At 38.2% G+C, this 18,900-nt stretch overlaps 1 protein-coding gene across 1 annotated transcript in view; it reads left to right on the forward strand.

The window, feature by feature from the left end:
* The window catches only part of immp1l (inner mitochondrial membrane peptidase subunit 1), a 45,337-nt gene extending 27,694 nt beyond the window's left edge, over nt 1-17,643 (forward strand). Inside the window, exons 5-6 of the mRNA XM_061964240.1 lie at nt 16,503-16,613; nt 17,136-17,643. Coding sequence (XP_061820224.1) covers nt 16,503-16,613; nt 17,136-17,222 — 198 coding nt within the window. The 3' untranslated portion in view covers nt 17,223-17,643. The remainder of the gene's footprint in view (nt 1-16,502; nt 16,614-17,135) is intronic.
* Nucleotides 17,644-18,900: the final 1,257 nt, after the last annotated feature.

Genomic DNA, 18,900 nt, shown 5'->3' on the forward strand with positions numbered 1-18,900 from the left:
CATAGTACTGGAGCCCGAATAGAAAACGCTCTATAGCTCGCAGACTTTTTTTGGGCTCTGGGAATCACTAATAAGCCAGAGTTCTTTGAACGCAGATTTCTTACCGGGACATATGGCCCAATACAATCGGCAAGATAGGATGGAGCTAGACCGTGTAGTATTTTATACGTAAGTAGTAAAACCTTAAAGTTACATCTTAAGTGCACAGGAAGCCAGTGCAGGTGAGCCCGTATAGGCGTAATATGATCAAATGTTCTTGTTATTGTCAAAAGTCTAGCAGCCGCATTTTGTACCAACTGTAATCTAAACATCTAACACAATTTCTCAACTCATATATAAACGGGGTTTGTACTAACTGTACTGTACTTGCTGCTTACTTAAAAAAAAATAACACTTAACTTTCACTATTTGAGTAGTTTTTGTTCTGCCATTTGAGTACTGGTGAGTGATCTCTGAATCCGTGAACATATCCTTCACGGATTTGTTGAAAACATCCGCAAATGAGAACGGAATGTTGCTTGCAAGGTGGCCCATAATACTGGGCTGTGACCACCAGCCTTGTGCTTCTCTGACCGTTCATGAGTGACTATATCCATTCGGCCACCGTGTTATGGGTTATAGATAAACCTATGGATAACGAAGACATATATAATAGTCTCCTTTTCAGGTGAGAGGACGCTAAAGGCAGAGCCTTTAAAGCACGCCCCCAATATTGTTTGTCCGGCTGGAAATTTTGGATAGTACAACTTGCAGTAGTTTTGAAGCAGTGCATGATGGGAATCCGGATGTTGTGTGTCAGTGTATGAACGTGCCGGCTGGAATAAACACACACTGAGAAATAGTTCCGTGCCTGCCTACTTTATGGGTTATAGATAAACCTATGGATAACGGAGACATATATAATAGTCTCCTTTTCAGGTGAGAGACGACGCTAAAGGCAGTGCCTTTAATGCACGCCCCCAATATAGTTGTCTGGCTGGAAATCGGGAGATTTTCGGGAGAATGGTTGTCCCGGGAGATTTTCGGGAGAGGCACTGAAATTCGGGAGTCTCCCGGAAAATTCGGGAGGGTTGGCAAGTATGTTCCAGTCTGTGGTGTCAAAACAGTTCCTCAACCGCTCACATGCCTCCTTCGTCCACTGCATCACACTTCTCCTTTGCGGTGGCTGTTTTTTCCCCACAAGAATGTAATGTGGCAAAAGATGAACAAGGTTATGATCAGAGCGTTAAGAGGGGGTAGGAGGTGGCTGTGTGTGCATCCTTGAAATTAGCATACAGCAAGTCCAAGGTTTTACTGTCCCTTGTGTGGCACTTCACATACTGAGTGCCACCTACTCAGTGGCCTAGTGGTTAGAGTGTCCGCCCAGAGATCGGTAGGTTGTGGGTTCAAACCCCGGCCGAGTCATACCAAAGACTATGAAAATGGGACCCATTACCTCCCTGCTTGGCACTCAGTATCAAGGGTTGGAATTGGGGGTTAAATCACCAAAAATGATTCCCGGGCGCGGCCACCGCTGCTGCCCACTGCTCCCCTCACCTCCCAGGGGGTGATCAAGGGTGATGGGTTAAATGCAGAGAATAATTTCGCCACACCTAGTGTGTGTGTGACAATCATTGGTACTTTAACTTTTACTTTAAGGTAAGCAGGGTGGTAGAAAGAGTGCCATGATTAAAGTCACCAGAGATAAGGATAAGGGCTTGTGGGTGCTTTGATTGCAGCTGTGACACTGTGTTCTGTATGCACTCACATGCTGCGGAAGCGTCAGCCGAGGGGTGGATGTAAACAGTTGTCACAATTACAAGTGAAAACTCCCTGGGGATGTAATAAGGTCTAACGCTGACCGCCAGTAGTTCAATGTCCCTGCTACATAGTTCTTCTTTAATAGTGGTGTGATTAGTGATTAGTGGTGTGAACTACACCATGTGTTATTGACAAACACCGTCAGCCCACCTCCTTTCTTTCTACCGCTGTCAGCCAATGTCCGGTTCGCACAAATGAGTGAGAAATTGTCCAGGGAGACCAATGTGTCCGATATATGTTTATTTAGCCAGGACTCCGTGAAACACATGATGCTGCTTTCTTTATATTCCTGCTGCAGCCTTGTCAGCGCCGTCAGCTCGTCCATCTTGTTTGAGAGAGAGCAAACGTTTCCCATGACAACCGATGGTAAACATGGTTTAAACCTCCGCTTCCTCTCTCGACGCTTAACGCCAGCCCTGCAGCCTCGTCTTTTGCTCTGTATCCCCACTGGAATCTCTGGTTTCACTACGTGGACTCTGGTGGAGGAGAGAGCTCGCAACTGTTCTTTGGAGTAAACAACTGAGCCATGGCTAAAAGGCTCCCCGGAAGCAGATTAAAGAAGTCCACAAAAAAGTACCAGAAGTAGGGCAGAAATCACAAAAGTGCCACCCTTTGTTGCGCAGTCCCGAAACAAAAAGGTAAAAACACACAAAAACAATAGTGAAACATTAAAGAACGCAAAGGAAAATATCAAAGAGTACAGAGAAACTGTAACAGACAGCCACTTCAGCTCCGCCATCTTGGAAGAAAAAAAAGTACCTTAGCCAAATAACAATCCTCTGCCCATGCCACTATGTGTCCCATATACATAGTACACATGTAATTGGAATATTATATCCTAGCTCTTTGGAAAAACCTGACTGTACTTGCCAAAATTATTTCAGTTTTACTCAACTCCTAAAAATATGTGAATGGTGGGAATTTAAGGAGACACATTGTCTCTAACATGGCTAATGTATTGATAGTCTTTTACTTTGAATCTTAGGTGTAATGAAATAAACAAACCATGTTTTTTCCAATTAAACGTCCTCTATAGTTGTCGTGGAAGTTAACTGGGTTTCACATATATCTACTGACTACTTGTTTCACTCTAATTGGACAAAAACAATCTCTTTACTTAATGAAAATGTCTTTGCTCACTGCGACTCCCATAATTGTTAACGTTTTATACGCCAAAGTCCAATTTTGTACTATTGGTCAAAGTATCATCTTTTGACAACACCTATGTTTTTTCAGTGAGAAACTAGAAAGTGAGCAGAGGTTCTGTTGGTGAAACGACTGTCATTGCTTTTCTATTACTGCTCTCCCCAAACGCCCACAGCTCAGGCCTGCAATCTCTCTGAAGCCTGTTGGAGTTAGTGCCAGCTGAATAGACAGACTGATAGGTGGGCGGAGGTGTGTGTTTGTGTGTATACATTGTTCTGCAAACCAAAGATTGCATTTAGGTCGCATGTCTTTGAATTGATTATGTCTTATGGACTAAGGGCAAGCTTTTGAGTGGGTCTGGCGAAACGTTGGCCAAGTATCGTTCAGTGTATGAAATACAATATCTCTTCCTGTTCTATTAGATTCATGTCCACAAGCGGACAACTCAACTTGTGATAGCATACATGTACAGTCGTGGTCAAAAGTTTACATACACTTGTAAAGAACATAATTTCATGGCTGTTTTGAGCTTCCAATAATTTCTACAACTCTTATTTTTTTGTGATAGAGTGATTGGAGCACATACTTGTTGGTCACAAAAAAGAGTCATGAAGTTTGGTTCTTTTATGAATTTATTATGGGTCTACTGAAAATGAGATGGCGACTTGTCCAGGGTGTACCCCACCTTCTGCCCGAATGCAGCTGAGATAGGCTCCAGCACCCCCCGCGACCCCGAACAGGACAAGTGGTAGAAAATGGATGGATGGATGAAAATGTGACCAAATCTGCTGGGTCAAAAGTATACATACAGCAATGTTAATACTTGGTTACATATCCCTTAGCAAGTTTCACTGCAATAAGGCACTTTTGGTAGCCATCCACAAGCTTCTGGTTGAATTTTTGACCACTCTTGACAAAATTGGTTCAGTCCAGCTAAATTTGTTGGTTTTCTGACATTGACTTGTTTCTTCAGCATTGTCCACATGTTCTCAATTGGGTTTAAGTCAGGACTTTGGGAAGGCCATTCTAAAACCTTAATTATAGCCTGATTTAGCCATTCCTTTACCACTTTTGACGTGTGTTTGGGGTCATTGTCCTGTTGGAACACCCAACTGCGCCCAAGACCCAACCTCCAGACTGATGATTTTAGGTTGTCCTGAAGAATTTGGAGGTAATCCTCTTTTTTCATTGTCCCATTTACTCTCTGTAAAGCACCAGTTCCATTGGCAGCAAAACAGGCCCAGAGCATAATACTACCACCACCATGCTTGACGGTAGGCCTGTTGTTCCTGGGATTAAAGGCCTCACCTTTTCTCCTCCAAACATATTGCTGGATATTGTGGCCAAACAGCTACATTTTTGTTTCATCTGGCCACAGAAGTTTCCTCCAGAAGGTCTTATCTTTGTCCATATGATCAGCAGCAAACTTTAGACGAGCCTTAAGGTGTCTCTTCTGGAGCAAAGGCTTCCTTCTTGCATGGTAACCTCTCAGTCCATGGCGATGCATGTGTTCCAGCAGCTTCCAATTCATTGCAGACCTGCTTTTTGGTGGTTCTCGATTGACTCTTGACCATCCTGACCAATTTTCTCTCAGCAGCAGGTGATAGCTTGCGTTTTCTTCCTGATCGTGGCAGTGAAAAAACTGTGCCATGCACTTTATACTTACGAACAGTTGTCTGCACAGTTGCTCTTGGGACCATAAGCTGCTTTGAAATGGCTCCAAATGACTTTCCTGATTTGTTCAAGTCAATGATTAATTTTTTCAGATCTGTGCCTAGTTCCTTTGACTTTCCCATTGTCACATTTGTAACTGAGTCTGACTGCATCATCTGAGCCTTATTTAAATGAGCTCAGAAAAGTCAACAGAATTTGTCATTCATATTTCTGTGTGGAGTTTGCATGTTCTCCCCGTGACTGCGTGGGTTCCCTCCGGGTACTCCGGCTTCCTCCCACCTCCAAAGACATGCACCTGGGGATAAGTTGATTGGCAACACTAAATTGGCCCTAGTGTGTGGATGTGAGTGTGAATGTTGTCTGTCTATCTGTGTTGGCCCTGCGATGAGGTGGCGACTTATCCAGGGTGTACCCCGCCTTCCGCCCGATTGTAGCTGAGATAGGCTCCAGCGCCCCCCGCGACCCCAAAGGGAATAAGCGGTAGAAAATGGATGGATGGATATTCACTCACATGAAGTTAAGAGGCCTTGCCATGAAGCTAATTTGAATTGATTGTAACTTTTCTCCATCACCAAAATTGATAATGTATGTTGCTGTATGTATACTTTTGACTTTTGGATTTCAGACAAGTTAGTTGAGGGGAAATCAACAGCATAATGTTGTAATTTATTATTGGCTTACAGGATAGTAAGATAAAGAGATAAAGTGGTTGACAAGCTTTGTGTTTTAGGGTATAGTCCCACTTTGAATGTAAAGGCATACTCACAACAGGCCATTCATAACAAACTGGATTTGGGCGGGATTGCCCCCACGCACTCACTCTGACCATTCATTTATTCATGTATTGGTCCATTGTAGGGCGAGACGTTTATGTCTAAAAAAAATATTATTTCCATTGATATTGTAATTTTAATCAAGATTAATTACATGATTATTTATTAATTTGAAAATATACGTGTTCATTGTACCACCAAAACTCAACTTCATATATAGGTAAAAAGAAAACCCGGATATAAATTAGTAACAAATAAACTACAACAAGTAAAATAATAATAATAATAATAATAATAATAATAATAATAACAATAATTTTAAATAACAGTAGCAATATAAAAACACGCCTCGGGATCCCCCGAGAGGAACTGGACGATGTGGCTGGGGAGAGGGAAGTCTGCGCTTCTCTGCTTTGGCTGCTGCCCCTGCGACCCGACCTCAAATAATTGGAAGAAGATGGACGGATGGATGGATGAATATAAAAACAATACAACTCGGTTTTTCCGTTTTAATTGTTTTTAATTCTGTTGTTTATCTTTTACACTGATTTTACCACGATAGAATGTGTTTTTTGTGTCAAAAAAGTAATACAATGTTTATTAGTTAAATGCAAAAATATCCATGTTTACTGGTGCAATACATCTTTGGATACTTTTGACCAGTATTTGAGGTCAAAGCATAATACATCTGTAAATGTATCAGTATGCTTTAAAGGAGCCATGTGTAATTATGTGGCCAGAAATGGTACTGCAATCACAGTCACAATTCTGTAATCCCTCCCTCTCTCCCTGACTGAGGTTGCCAGATACGCAGCCGAATCCAGCTCGATCGACTGGGCTACTCCAAGGAACTTTAAATTTTCACTGCCTCTTACTAGGGGTTGAGGTGCTACGACCATAATAGCAGTTAAAGTTAAAGTACCAATGAGTGTCACACACACACTAGGTGTGGCGAAATTATTCTCTGCATTTGACCCATCACCCTTGTTCACCCCCTGGGAGGTGAGGGGAGCAGTGAGCAGCAGCGATGGCCGTGCCCGGGAATCATTTTTGGTGATTTAACCCCCAATTCCTTTTCTTTCTTTCTTTTAGTTTATTTCGAACATGAACACACTTACATCATAATACATCACACAATTTCATATCATTTCATTTTACATCATGCCCGAAAAGGAGTAGGAAGAAGCAAAGCTTATTTAATCCTACCCCTTTCCCACTTCAAGCGTTTACAAATATATAGAATCATTTACTGACCTTTTTATATAATAAAATAACATCTATGAATTAGTATACAACAGTTTTGTAATATGTAATTAATTAATTAATTCAGTCATTATTAACATACTGAGATGAAGAATATCTTATTTTCAATAAGGTTGAAAGTATTCCTCATAATTCTTCTTTTTTGTACTCTGTAAGCACTATTATTTTGAACAACCTCTTAAACTGGATCATATCAGTACAATTTTTAACTTCTTTACTTAATCCATTCCATAATTTAATTCCACATACTGATATGCTAAAAGTTCTAAGTGTTGTACGTGCATATAAATGTTTTAAATTATTTTTTCCTCTAAGGTTATATTTCTCCTCTTTAGTTGAGAAGAATTGTTGTACATTCTTTGGTAGCAGGTTATAGTTTGCTTTGTACATCATTTTAGCTGTTTGCAATTTTACCAAATCACCAAACTTTAATATTTCTGACTTAATAAATAAAGGGTTTGTGTGTTCTCTATATCCAACATTATGTATTATTCTAACTGATCTTTTTTGTAACACGGTTAGCGAATGTAGCGCACATTTGTAGTTATTTCCCCATATTTCTGCACAATAACTCAGATATGGTAACACTAGCGAGCAGTAGAGAATATGTAGTGATTTTTGGCCCAGGACATATTTTGCTTTATTCATTATTGAAATGTTTTTTGCCACCTTATGTTGTATGTTTTGTATATGAGATTTCCAGTTCATTTGATCATCTATGAATACTCCCAAAAATCTAGTTTCTTTTACCCTTTCTATGTCTACTTCGTCTATTTGTATTTGTGTATGATGCTCTTTTCTACTATTACCAAATAGCATTATTTTAGTTTTACTGAGATTCAAAGACAGTCTGTTTTTGTCAAACCATCTTTTTAGTTTGTTCATTTCTTCTGTTATTATTTGTATTATCTTCTGTGTGCTCTCTCCTGAACAGAAAGCAGTTGTGTCGTCTGCAAATAAAACCAACTTTAAGTCCTTCGTAACCTTACAAATGTCGTTTATATAAAGATTGAACAATCTTGGTCCCAGTATTGACCCCTGGGGTACACCACAGGATATATCTAGCCGTGTTGACATATTTTCACCCATCTTTACATATTGCTTCCTGTTGGTTAAATAACTTCTTACCCAATTCAATACCAAACCTCTGATGCCATATCGTTTTAATTTTCGTATTAAAATATCATGATTAATTGTGTCAAATGCTTTTGTTAAGTCCATGAATACTGCGGCCGCACATTCTTTACCATCTATTGCATTGGTAATTCCCTCTGTTATTTTAGTTAGTGCTATTGATGTTGAGATATTTGCTCGGAATCCATATTGGTTCTCCACAAGCGTCCCACTTTTGTTAATAAATAAATCTAATCGACTATTGAATAATTTTTCCAAGATTTTGGAGAATTGTGGAAGTAATGAAACTGGTCTGTAGTTAGTAAACTGGTGTACGTCTCCATTCTTATAAATTGGTACGACTTTTGCAATTGTCATTATATCAGGGAATTTACCGGTTAAAAATGATACATTGGTGATATATGTCAGAGGTTCTGAAATGTCTTGTATAACCTTTTTTTATCGTTACCATATCTATTCCATGACAGTCGGTTGAGGTCTTGGATTTACAATTTTTTACAATTTTGATTATTTCTTCTTTTGTTACACTTTAAGAAACATGGAATTGGGATTTCTGTCTATGAGCTCACTCAAGGCCTCAACTGACCCATCATCTGCATTTGGAATTCTTTGATCCAGATTTTTTCCGATATTAACAAAATAATCATTGAAACGTTCCGCTATTTGGTTCATATTGTCATTTTTTGTATTTCCATCTAGAAAGTACTGGGGGTAATCTTTCTTAGCACCATTTTTAATGATGCTATTTAGGATGCCCCATGTTGCTCTCATGTTGTTTTTGTTCTTGTTTAATAATTGACTGTAGTATTCCTTCTTACATGTTCGTAGTATACCAATTAGTTTGTTTTTATATTTCTTATACTTATTTTCTGCCTCTATAGATCTCTGTGTTATAAATATTCGATACAATGTGTTTTTTTTGTGACAAGCATTTTTCAGTCCTTTTGTCATCCATGGTTGGTTGTTTTTCTTTTGCTTCTTACTACGTTCTTTCCATGGGCAATGTTTATCATAGAGTGTAAGAAAGGTGTTAACAAAATTCCCATATGCATCATCTACATTATCTTCATTATATACGTTGTCCCAAATTTGTTTCCTCAGATCCTTCCTGAAGGAAAGCATTCCTTCCTCTGTGCATAGTCTTTGAAATGTCTTTTTGTCAATATTCTTCTTCCTGTAGTTCCCATCATAAATAGTAAAGACTGGCAGATGGTCGCTGATGTCGGTTGTTAACAGTCCACTTATTGTATTATTTTCAAAGACATTAGTGAAGATATTGTCAATAAGTGTAGCACTGTGACTTGCAATTCTGGTTGGCCTTGTGATTTGGGGATACAAACTCATACTATACATTGTATCTGTGGAATCATTAATGGACTTTTGCTTGTTGGGGTTCAAGAGATCAATGTTGAAGTCTCCACATAAAAAAAGTACTTTTTGACTGATTCCATTGAAAGTTCCCTTAATCCAGTCTTCAAATCCTTCAATACTTGAGTTGGGTGCCCTATATATACAACTGATTTCTACTTTTTTCATGACATATCTCAATGGTTATACACTCTAAAACATTGTCAATAGCCAGTGACATGTTTTTTACCACCTTGTAATGGAAGTCCTTCATCACATATACAGCAACTCCGCCTCCATTCTTATTTACTCTATTAATATAATTGAGTTCATATCCTTCTAGTCCAAAGTCCATTCCTTTTTTTGGATCCATCCATGTCTCTGACACAGCGATAATTTTGAAAGGTTCTTTAAATTGTTCCAAAAATGATTTCATATTGTTAAAATTGGCATACAAGCTTCTGCAGTTAATGTGAATAATTGACAGTTTGTTATTGGAATTAATGTTGGTGTTGTACTGTACTTCTGTATAATATAAACAATTATTGTCCATGTGAGAAAACAAATGTGTGTCTGGATCTATAGCACTGTCCAATTCCGTCCTGTTATATTCAATGCTGGAAAAGGTTATAAATTCTCTGTTTGATTGATTATTGTTTGTTTGTGTCATGGTTGTGTTTAATTTTTTTATCGTTATTGAAATTTATCCAGCTCTGCTATTTTCCTTATGACTATTACTCTTGCTTCCTATTCCAACCCTTGATGCTGAATGCCAAGCAGGGAGGTAATGGGTCCCATTTTTATAGTCTTTGGTATGACTCGGCCGGGGTTTGAACTCACAACCTACCGATCTCAGGGCGGACACTCTAACCATGTTAGGTAAAACAGTGTTGGGATGTGAACGCAACGCCATCATGTAATTTGTAATATCTAATAAAAATGCTCTAGAGAAACGTTATCTATATATTTAAAGCCAAATATTTGTGTTTTTGTTCATTAACAGTATCAGTGTGTCAGCTTTTTTATTTCATGATGCCTTTATCACTATTTGTACATTTTCATTGAGAGAGGCATTTTCTAAGTTATGTACATACATTTACATGTACTAATGTTTGTACATGTGCATGCTGTATCGGGACAGATCCATTGAGAGTTTGAGCAGAAATCTGTCGTATAGGTATTAATTATACACCATAGAACAAAGGGGTCGGGAACCTTTTTGACTGAAAGAGCCATGAAAGCCAAATATTTTAAAATGTATTTCCGTGAGAGCCATATATCTTTTAACACTGAATACAACTAAATGCATGCATTTTTAATTAATACCAACATTTTTAGAGTACAATAATTCTCTTATTCTTTTTAATAACATTGTTATTCTGAAGCTAACCAATAATAAATAAAATACGTCTTACCAATAATGCGACTTCTTGAACAGGCGCGGTAGAAAATGGATGAATGGATTAAAATCCATGAGAATGTTTTATATTTTTAACATTATTTTTAACACTGTGATTACCAGCAGAATTATTCATATTTATCATGTTAAGCAATGTCAGCTAAGATTTATCTGAGAGCCAGATGCAGTCATCAAAAGAGCCACATCTGGCTCTAGAGCCATAGGTTCCCTACCCCTGCCATAGAACATTACCAAAATGCTATGTCACATGAATGGTTATAAAAATAATTACTTTGTGGAATGAAAAAACACAAGTAATATAAAAACACATGGTGTTTACTTTTTGACATCAATATAAAACACAAAGCAGTTTGGCTAATGAAGTTAAATTCAAATAAACAAGCTTTCTTCGTCTCCAACAACCATGTACTTCAGTCCAACAGTTTGACCAACAAAAATAAACTTGAGTGATACCTTTCACATCTAATACACAATCTTTGTGCCCCACTGACAACTCGGCCTGCGTTCAATTCGATGAGATGACAAAACATTTTAGTATTGATGTTATTGGAACACTAAAAAAGTTAGCAGTTAAATTAAAGGACAAGTGAGTATCCCAGTCAACAAACTAAAGACTTTATAGACAAGTTGTGGCAACGTTCCCGAGACATCGCCTGCTGCATGGTAACTCTGTCCAAGCAGCTGACGGACGCACGCTAGTTGTTGTACATTCAAAATGAAACTGCAACATAAAATATATTTGTCCTCCAACCGCATTGCGCTCTTAATCGCACACCGAGACTCCACGGAGGTAGAAGCGATGGACTCGGATTTACTGGGATTTACTCAGAGGGAACATTTTCAAAGCAAAGTCTGTGTAGTCGCCGCCATGTTTACTCGAGCCAAACGGCTGTAGTGTGCATGCGCTGGCGCTGCGGCGCTGCAGTTTAACAGGAAGTAAGCATTGTTGCCTAAAATTAATAAATAATTAATTCATGTTTTTTTTCTTTTTTCGGTAATACATTTTTTAAAACGGTATTACTAACCATCTGGAATTTTATCGCGGTTTGTAATTATACCATTTTAATGTTACATCCCTACTTGCATTATAATATCGCATGCAGCAATTAAGCCCTTGCTCACGTGACATTGTACATGGCACATTATTGGCTGATAGCGAATCAATCACAGAGCACTGTATTCTCTGTCCTGGCAGCAGATTAGCGCAGCCACATCGAGCCTCCTCTTTGCTTCAGCTCCGTGTACGCTAGCTTTGCTGCTTCTGTATTTGCTCTGCATGTTTTTGTCAGAACATTTGTATTTACAGTCATCCCACTACATCACAGATTTTTTTACTTAAGAAAAAAATGTTTTTAAAGCATTTTCTACATGTTTTGGCCTAAAATAGATATTAATGTCTTCGTGTGAATTATAACTTACTCAACTAATTATTACTGTAAAAGAACTGTTGTATTAAGAATTAATTGATGTAAAGTGTGTTACAAATTGAGAACAGCAAGTGAACGAATGTGTTAGTAGTTTTTATGAAGTAGAAACGGGGTAGGATTAAATAAGCTTTGCTTCGTCCAACTCCTTTTCAGACAAGTTTAGGGGAACTGCATTTTTTTTTTTTTTTTACATTTTGCCTATCGTTCAAAATCCTTATTAGTTATTAAAGGTTTTTTTTTTTGTATTGTAATTTTGAATAATCAGCTTGTTCTTGGTGTTTAGCAATGCAGCTAATGGGAGCAATCCATTCTGCCTTTAAATCACTTTGAAAGTTCATCCAAAAACTACCAACAATACTTTGTTTACGTTCCTTAGCCTGTATAATAACCAAGCTTTAGCAACATTGGTATTGTGAGAACGAACACTGAGGAACTGTTTTTTGAGCTTAGTAACACATCGCCTTGTGACGGCATGCTACAGCATTAGCCTTAAAATAGCTACGGCAAGAGGTAAGCTACTGCGTCACCAGCTGAATGGCTTTTGAGTTTGTAATGCACAACACAATGCGATAGGACACCCACCTGTACTGACTGAAAAACACAAACAATCATATTACAGTATCTGTGAAGTATTAGCCCACATTTCATGTTTTGTTTGTACACAGCTAGCTCGGCAACATATGTACTGTAGTTGTAATAACAAGCATGATCATGATCAATATTACAGTGAATCACTCATTGGACAGTTGTCCGTTTGTTCCAGCTGGCCGGGCACATTTCCAACTAATTTTGGGTAAGCACACGATTTATGTCAGCTCAGCTTGGCTCCAAGTTCCACATTTACAGTATCAAGTCACGCCGATCTCACTTTCTCGGCTTCCGTCTGCTCCAAAGTTTCAGCCTCTCTTCATGCTCGTTTCTATAACCAGTAGTTCATTTTCCGAAATTCAGGTTCAAAAAGATAAGGTTGTGATTCCTCATTTGACCAAAAATAGTCGTCTTCGTTGTACGTTACCAAGTCTGCCATGATTAGACCTCACTCGCGTTTGTTTCCGGAAGTCAGAAGTATGCTGCTATGCAACCATAAATAATTGCGCTGAGACAATAAGTTCCGGTGTTGCTAAAAATGACTAAAATACGATAAATATTTTACATTTTACATATGGTCATGAACATGTCTGTTACTACATTATATATAGACTTGCAGTGTGTATCTAAAACGTAAGACGTGTGTTCTTGCCACTCATAATGATTGTGAACAATAGGCACAATTCAAATAAAAGTGCAGTTCTCCTTTAAGAGAAATAAAGAAATATGTAAAATATGTGATGTATCATGTTGAATGAAATATTTGCAAGTTTTTCATGGCGTGGATGTATTACAGTGCAGTATTTGTCTTATTTTCTGTTCATTTTGTTGTGGCGATATTTTGAAGATATTCACAGGCACTTAAACTGAATGTGACAGCTTAACATAATTACAACGATCGGCTGGATAAAAAAATACAAATTGCGTATCTTTAGTCCAGAACTGTAACAGTCTTCCTGGACCGGCCGAATTAGGAACTGGTACCAACAAATACTGGTACATGGTATACATCCCTACTGTTAAACCTTTTCACTGGATTGTGTTAGCACTAGTTAATAAAGAGATTGAATGTGCTTTGAAGGCTGCAGTCTCCTTGTCCAGAAACAGGGTATTGTAGGATTGCAAGCTTGTCACTTCAATCATTATTTGTTGTTATTCCCTCGAAGTAGTAGTGTGTATGCGTGTCTGTACTTACAAGTTGGGTGTTTGCTGTGAGATGTTGCCTCCTTATATTTGATATCAAGTTCTGTTGGTGTTGGTTGTTGCTTTTTGGAGATAAAAATATATTTCCTGCATTGAACTTGCTGTGCTTCTGACACTGTCTGCTTGACATATAACCACATAAAAAGTAGCGTGCCACGTTACATCGAATGTCTCGCTAACGGCGTAACGAACATACAAGTAATGTATTTGTAAATTAGTTACTAGTATCTACTCATTACTAGTAAAAGTAACAGTGTTAGTAATGAATGCCGTTCATTTAACACCATTATTTGGAACACTGATTATGATACGCCTTCTGAAATGAAGCTTACATACGTCCTGCAGTCTAATGTATGCTTTTGCCGTTTTACTGTAATGTTTTCACAAGAAATAGTAAAACTATCTTAGTGTGACACCATTTGACATTGCCGGGAAAAAAGCCATTGTTGTTATAAGTGTCCTACCACCTTCATGTAGACATATAGATGATGTGTGTGTATGCGTGCGTGTGCGTGTACGTGTGTGTGTATGTGTGTGTGTGTGTGTGTGTGTGTGTGTGTGTGACTATTGGGATGATGTTATGGGACCTGTAAAGATGAGTTTCACAAGGTGGTCGCTGTCATCGCCTCCTTTTTGAACTGACAGCCAGGCATGTCGTCTCCACCCTCAAAGATCCAACTGCAGGCTAATTGCACTGTCACCTTTTTAGGAATCATCTCTGTGGCTGAGCTATTGTGTCAAAACAATGACACTTGATCCCTAATATTACTGCACGCAGACACACACACAGGCACACACATAGGAGGAGAGGCTGGTATAGTGACAGAGATGAAAACCCCCATCTCATACGTGTGGTGTGCTACAGATCGACAGAGCAAGATAGTGAAAGATGAACCCTGAATGGCTGCATGTATTTAATTTGGCACCTCAATCATGTTAACATAATGAGTGTGGTAATAATGTGGACGTTTAACAACACGCCTCCACAGCTAGTGGGGCTCCGGTTTCAGCCCCTGACAGGCAGACAATGCTTCATATCAAGTCAGCCTGTAATATTGCCATCTATCATACCATGCATGTCAGCAGTAGGAAAGTCTCAATGCATATTACTCACTATTACAAGTCAGGTGAATCCCTTTTGTCCCTGAAAAGCAGCAATAACATGTTTATTTTGAGGCTTTTATAAGTAAAATGACAGTACAATAGAAAAAAAATAAGATCCTTATCTTTGCACTGAACAAGTAGGAAACAAGATGAAACTAAATCAAACTAATTAACAAATTGAAACAAACTAGCAGGACAAGCAACGTAAGGTAAAGATGATGCAAAACACAGTAAAGATGATGCAAAACTCAGAGACCAAACAGGAAATACTACCAAAACGAGCAACAGGACAGGAAATGATACCAAACATGGGAAAATTAAGAACAAAGTCCAAATCATCTTGAAATTGGCCACAGAAAACATCCTTTCTCCTGCTTCGAAAATTGTCTGCTTAGAACTTTCCACAAATGTGTTCTCTTGTGGTTCCTCGTGCTTCAGTTGATCAGAATTCTCAGGTTTCGTTTTTTTTTTTCAGTTCACAATTCACATACAAGGATTAAGCTAGTCCTCCTGATTAATGCCATGAAGAAGTTTTCTCTCTTTCTAGAAATTGATCGGATTGGAAGAATTGGTTTTCTAACGAGAACTTAAGTCGAAGGAAGGTTCCGCCAATACTGTAGTGAGTGACAAACGGCAGTGCGTCTTTTGCCTTTGCTTGGGAGCCGGCATATGTTACAATGTTAATGAGGTGTAATGGTGGGAATCCAGCATGCTGACATATGGTTCTCAGATGACTCTTTTAATGATATTCATTCGCATCGTCGTTATTCACCGAGTTGTTTACCCCGTGTTAGGTCAACATGTCAGTAGCTCGTGATTATGTCACATCATCTGTCTCAATTATGGAAGATGAAACAAAACGGGACCATCCCCAGTGCTGGATGGACAATTGGAGAGCTGAGTGGTGTCAGTTGAGTACGGTATTCATGATGTCATCACAGTATGGATAATATCCGATCCATGCTATTATTCCAGAGGACTTTTTTCTGTTAAAAGTTAACCAACACAAAAATAAACTTGCGGATTGTGATGCCCATTATGACAATATAATGTGTTGTTGATCCTGTCTGCACATATAGGGGGGACAGCGCACTTAATTAGGGCCTTGACAAGCCTACTCTCCTAAAGTGATGAGATTAATCATAATTGGTGTCATTGTGAATTAGAGCCTGCTTGGTTGACCACCCCACTGGCAGGTCGGATTGCGGTGGAAACCCTTGGACACTGCTGCTAGCCGCAGCTTAGCACTCTCTCTCTTTCTGTCTCTCTCTCTTCCCCTCTTTCTCTTCCTTGCTCTCTCTCCGCCCAGCTATCTCAGGCCACTCTCCTGCTTTGAGGGGCGCAGATCTGAGCCAACAGACTAATGACCCCGTTTGAAGTTTTCCTAAATCCCACTCCGACCCTGCCCGTTACCCATGACCCTTCCTTTAAGACCATATGGGGTTAAAGAGGGAGGTTGACGTTAAGATGGGGAGGGAGGGATGGGTTGTGAAATGTATGTGTATGGGAGGGTGCATGGTTAAAAACAATTCTTATCATACATTGTCTCAGAACCTACACTTTTTTAGGATATGCAAGAATATATGCAACGAATAAATGTTGCCCTCCTTATGTCTTTTATAGGTCCCATTAGGCCACGTATGGCTAGAAGGGGATAACCTTACAAACTCGACTGACTCAAGGAGCTATGGCCCGATTCCCTATGCTCTCATCCGAGGGCGTGTTTGCTTGAAGGTACACATTATATGTACTGTACACTATGTTTAAGTGACATATTGAGTAGTAATATACAAATCAATACATTTTAGGTAAGATTTCCATAGGCGTTGGCAAAGGCATCCACTATATTTCAATTGTATTTAACTTTATTTCATTTTGTATAGCCACAATGGCCATTTTAAGCCCCATTCAAAGACGTGCGTCAGTTGGAAGTTCAAAGCAAGTGTGTCCGATTGACCAAAGCCTGAACAACATATTGTCTAGCTTTCCATTCTGCTGTGTTGTCATGTCACTGGATGTCATAGCAACCACGACCCTGGAAACAGGTCAGCCAACCTTCTGTCCATCTGATTGGACAGCGGCACTCCACTGGAGGGCCCACTGCGACAGCTGATGGAATACCAAGATCATGTTTAAATCATCAAACATCATTAAATGTCGTATTAGCCAATGTGTCCAGAACATTGGAGATGTTTACAAGTTTGTCCCACACTGTTTGCTTTATTTTGGATTTTCTTTCTGTGTGCCCTAAAACAGCTCTGGCCCCCGCATAATTTTGGGACCCTCAGTGAAAGTCCGACCAGACGGATCATTGAAGATCAGAATGATTATGATTCAGACTGACACTTACTTTATGGATGCACAATAATCTACCTGGCTTTCTCTCATTTTTAAATAAAGTATTTATGCATATTAAAAACGTATGGATTGCCAAGTATTTCATTCAATACCATCTCATTAATTTTATTTCGAACACAATATTAAAAATAATCTCCGTCAATATAATTTCAAACAGAATAGCACTATAATAAAATAATGGAGTCATTTAGAAAAAAAAAAATATATATATAATGAAAAAGAAGATAAAATGAAAGAATGTGCCCAGAAAGAAGCAGGAAGAAGCAAAAGTGTATGACCTACAATGGCTAGTCAGACTGACCGATAATCTCAACGGGTAAATAAATCCTTGTAGAAAACTGCATAGACAATAAATAATAATAATCATACTTAAAAAAAATTGTATGTATCTATTTTTTGTATACGTCAGCTTTTAAAATAAATCTCCCCAAGAATGTACAATTATTTGGAGTACATTTAAATTGAAATTTTTTTTGTGCATATACAACACTTAAGACCTTTAGTATATCAGTATGTGACATTAAATTATGGATTTGAATAAGCAAAGAAGTCAAAGAATGTACTAATATGATCCAGTTTAAGAAACCGTTCAAACTCAAAAGTGTTTACAAAGTATAAGGAAGAAGAATCTTGATAAACATCTTATTTATCACTTTATGTAAATCTCAACTTGTAAACAACTATTTATTCATGAGAACTTTATTGGTTATTTATTTTATTTGTTTGTGTTACAAGTTGAGCACAGGAAGAGAATAAACAAATGTGTTACAAATGGCTATTCATTGGAAAAGGGGTAGGATTAAATACCTGTAAGCTCTGCTTCTTCTTTCTCAGACATGTTTTAATGAGAAACTAGAAGTATGTGATGTACCATATTGTAACTGTCTGCATTTTCGAAATAAATCAAAACCATAACCATAAATAACTCTTCCCCCAATGCTATTATCTTAGAAAATGAGCTATTAGTTTCATGTTTACCCTTTCTTAGTGCTGTCGCTAAACAAAAGCTACGATGTTGTTTAATTATTTGTTAGGCTACCAAGGCAATTGGAAATATGTTAGCATTTGCTATTCAAGCATAAAATATGAATAAGCACTTAGTAAGGACCTCGTTAAACAAAAACCTCTGAGGCTCACTGTTTTGTCTGTTTGTTATCTGAAATATAAGGATGCTTTTTGGGTTTTGTTTAACAGTTTTCTTGGATCATTTGCCAAACTCATGACCCAGGGACCACATCTGGTCCGCCACATAATTGTATATGGCCCGCAAAAGCCTGAAAAATAATATGCGTCAGTAAATTTCTCACTAAATAAATGTGTTCTTTCCATTTTGACATGCAAAAATACATGTACTGCATGCTGTTGCATATCTTTTAAACTTTAATATTATCTAATATTGCGACAAATTTCATATGATCATACATTCAAAACAGTCGTTATTAATTAAACAAAAATGCTTCAATATTTGTTTGACTTATATTATCCATCAAATAGTACACTATAAAAATGACAATAAATAAAAAAAATAAAAAACATTGGCAGCTCAGTTGCCAGAATGTTACCGTATAAAACAGTGGTGCGGATTTTCAATTTACAGTAATTAACTGTAAAATTTGATGATAAAATTCCTGCAACAGGGGTACCAGTTTTTCACCGTAAAATC

Source organism: Nerophis lumbriciformis, linkage group LG06 (genome assembly GCF_033978685.3).
Source record: "Nerophis lumbriciformis linkage group LG06, RoL_Nlum_v2.1, whole genome shotgun sequence".
Taxonomy (NCBI): Eukaryota; Metazoa; Chordata; class Actinopteri; order Syngnathiformes; family Syngnathidae; genus Nerophis; species Nerophis lumbriciformis.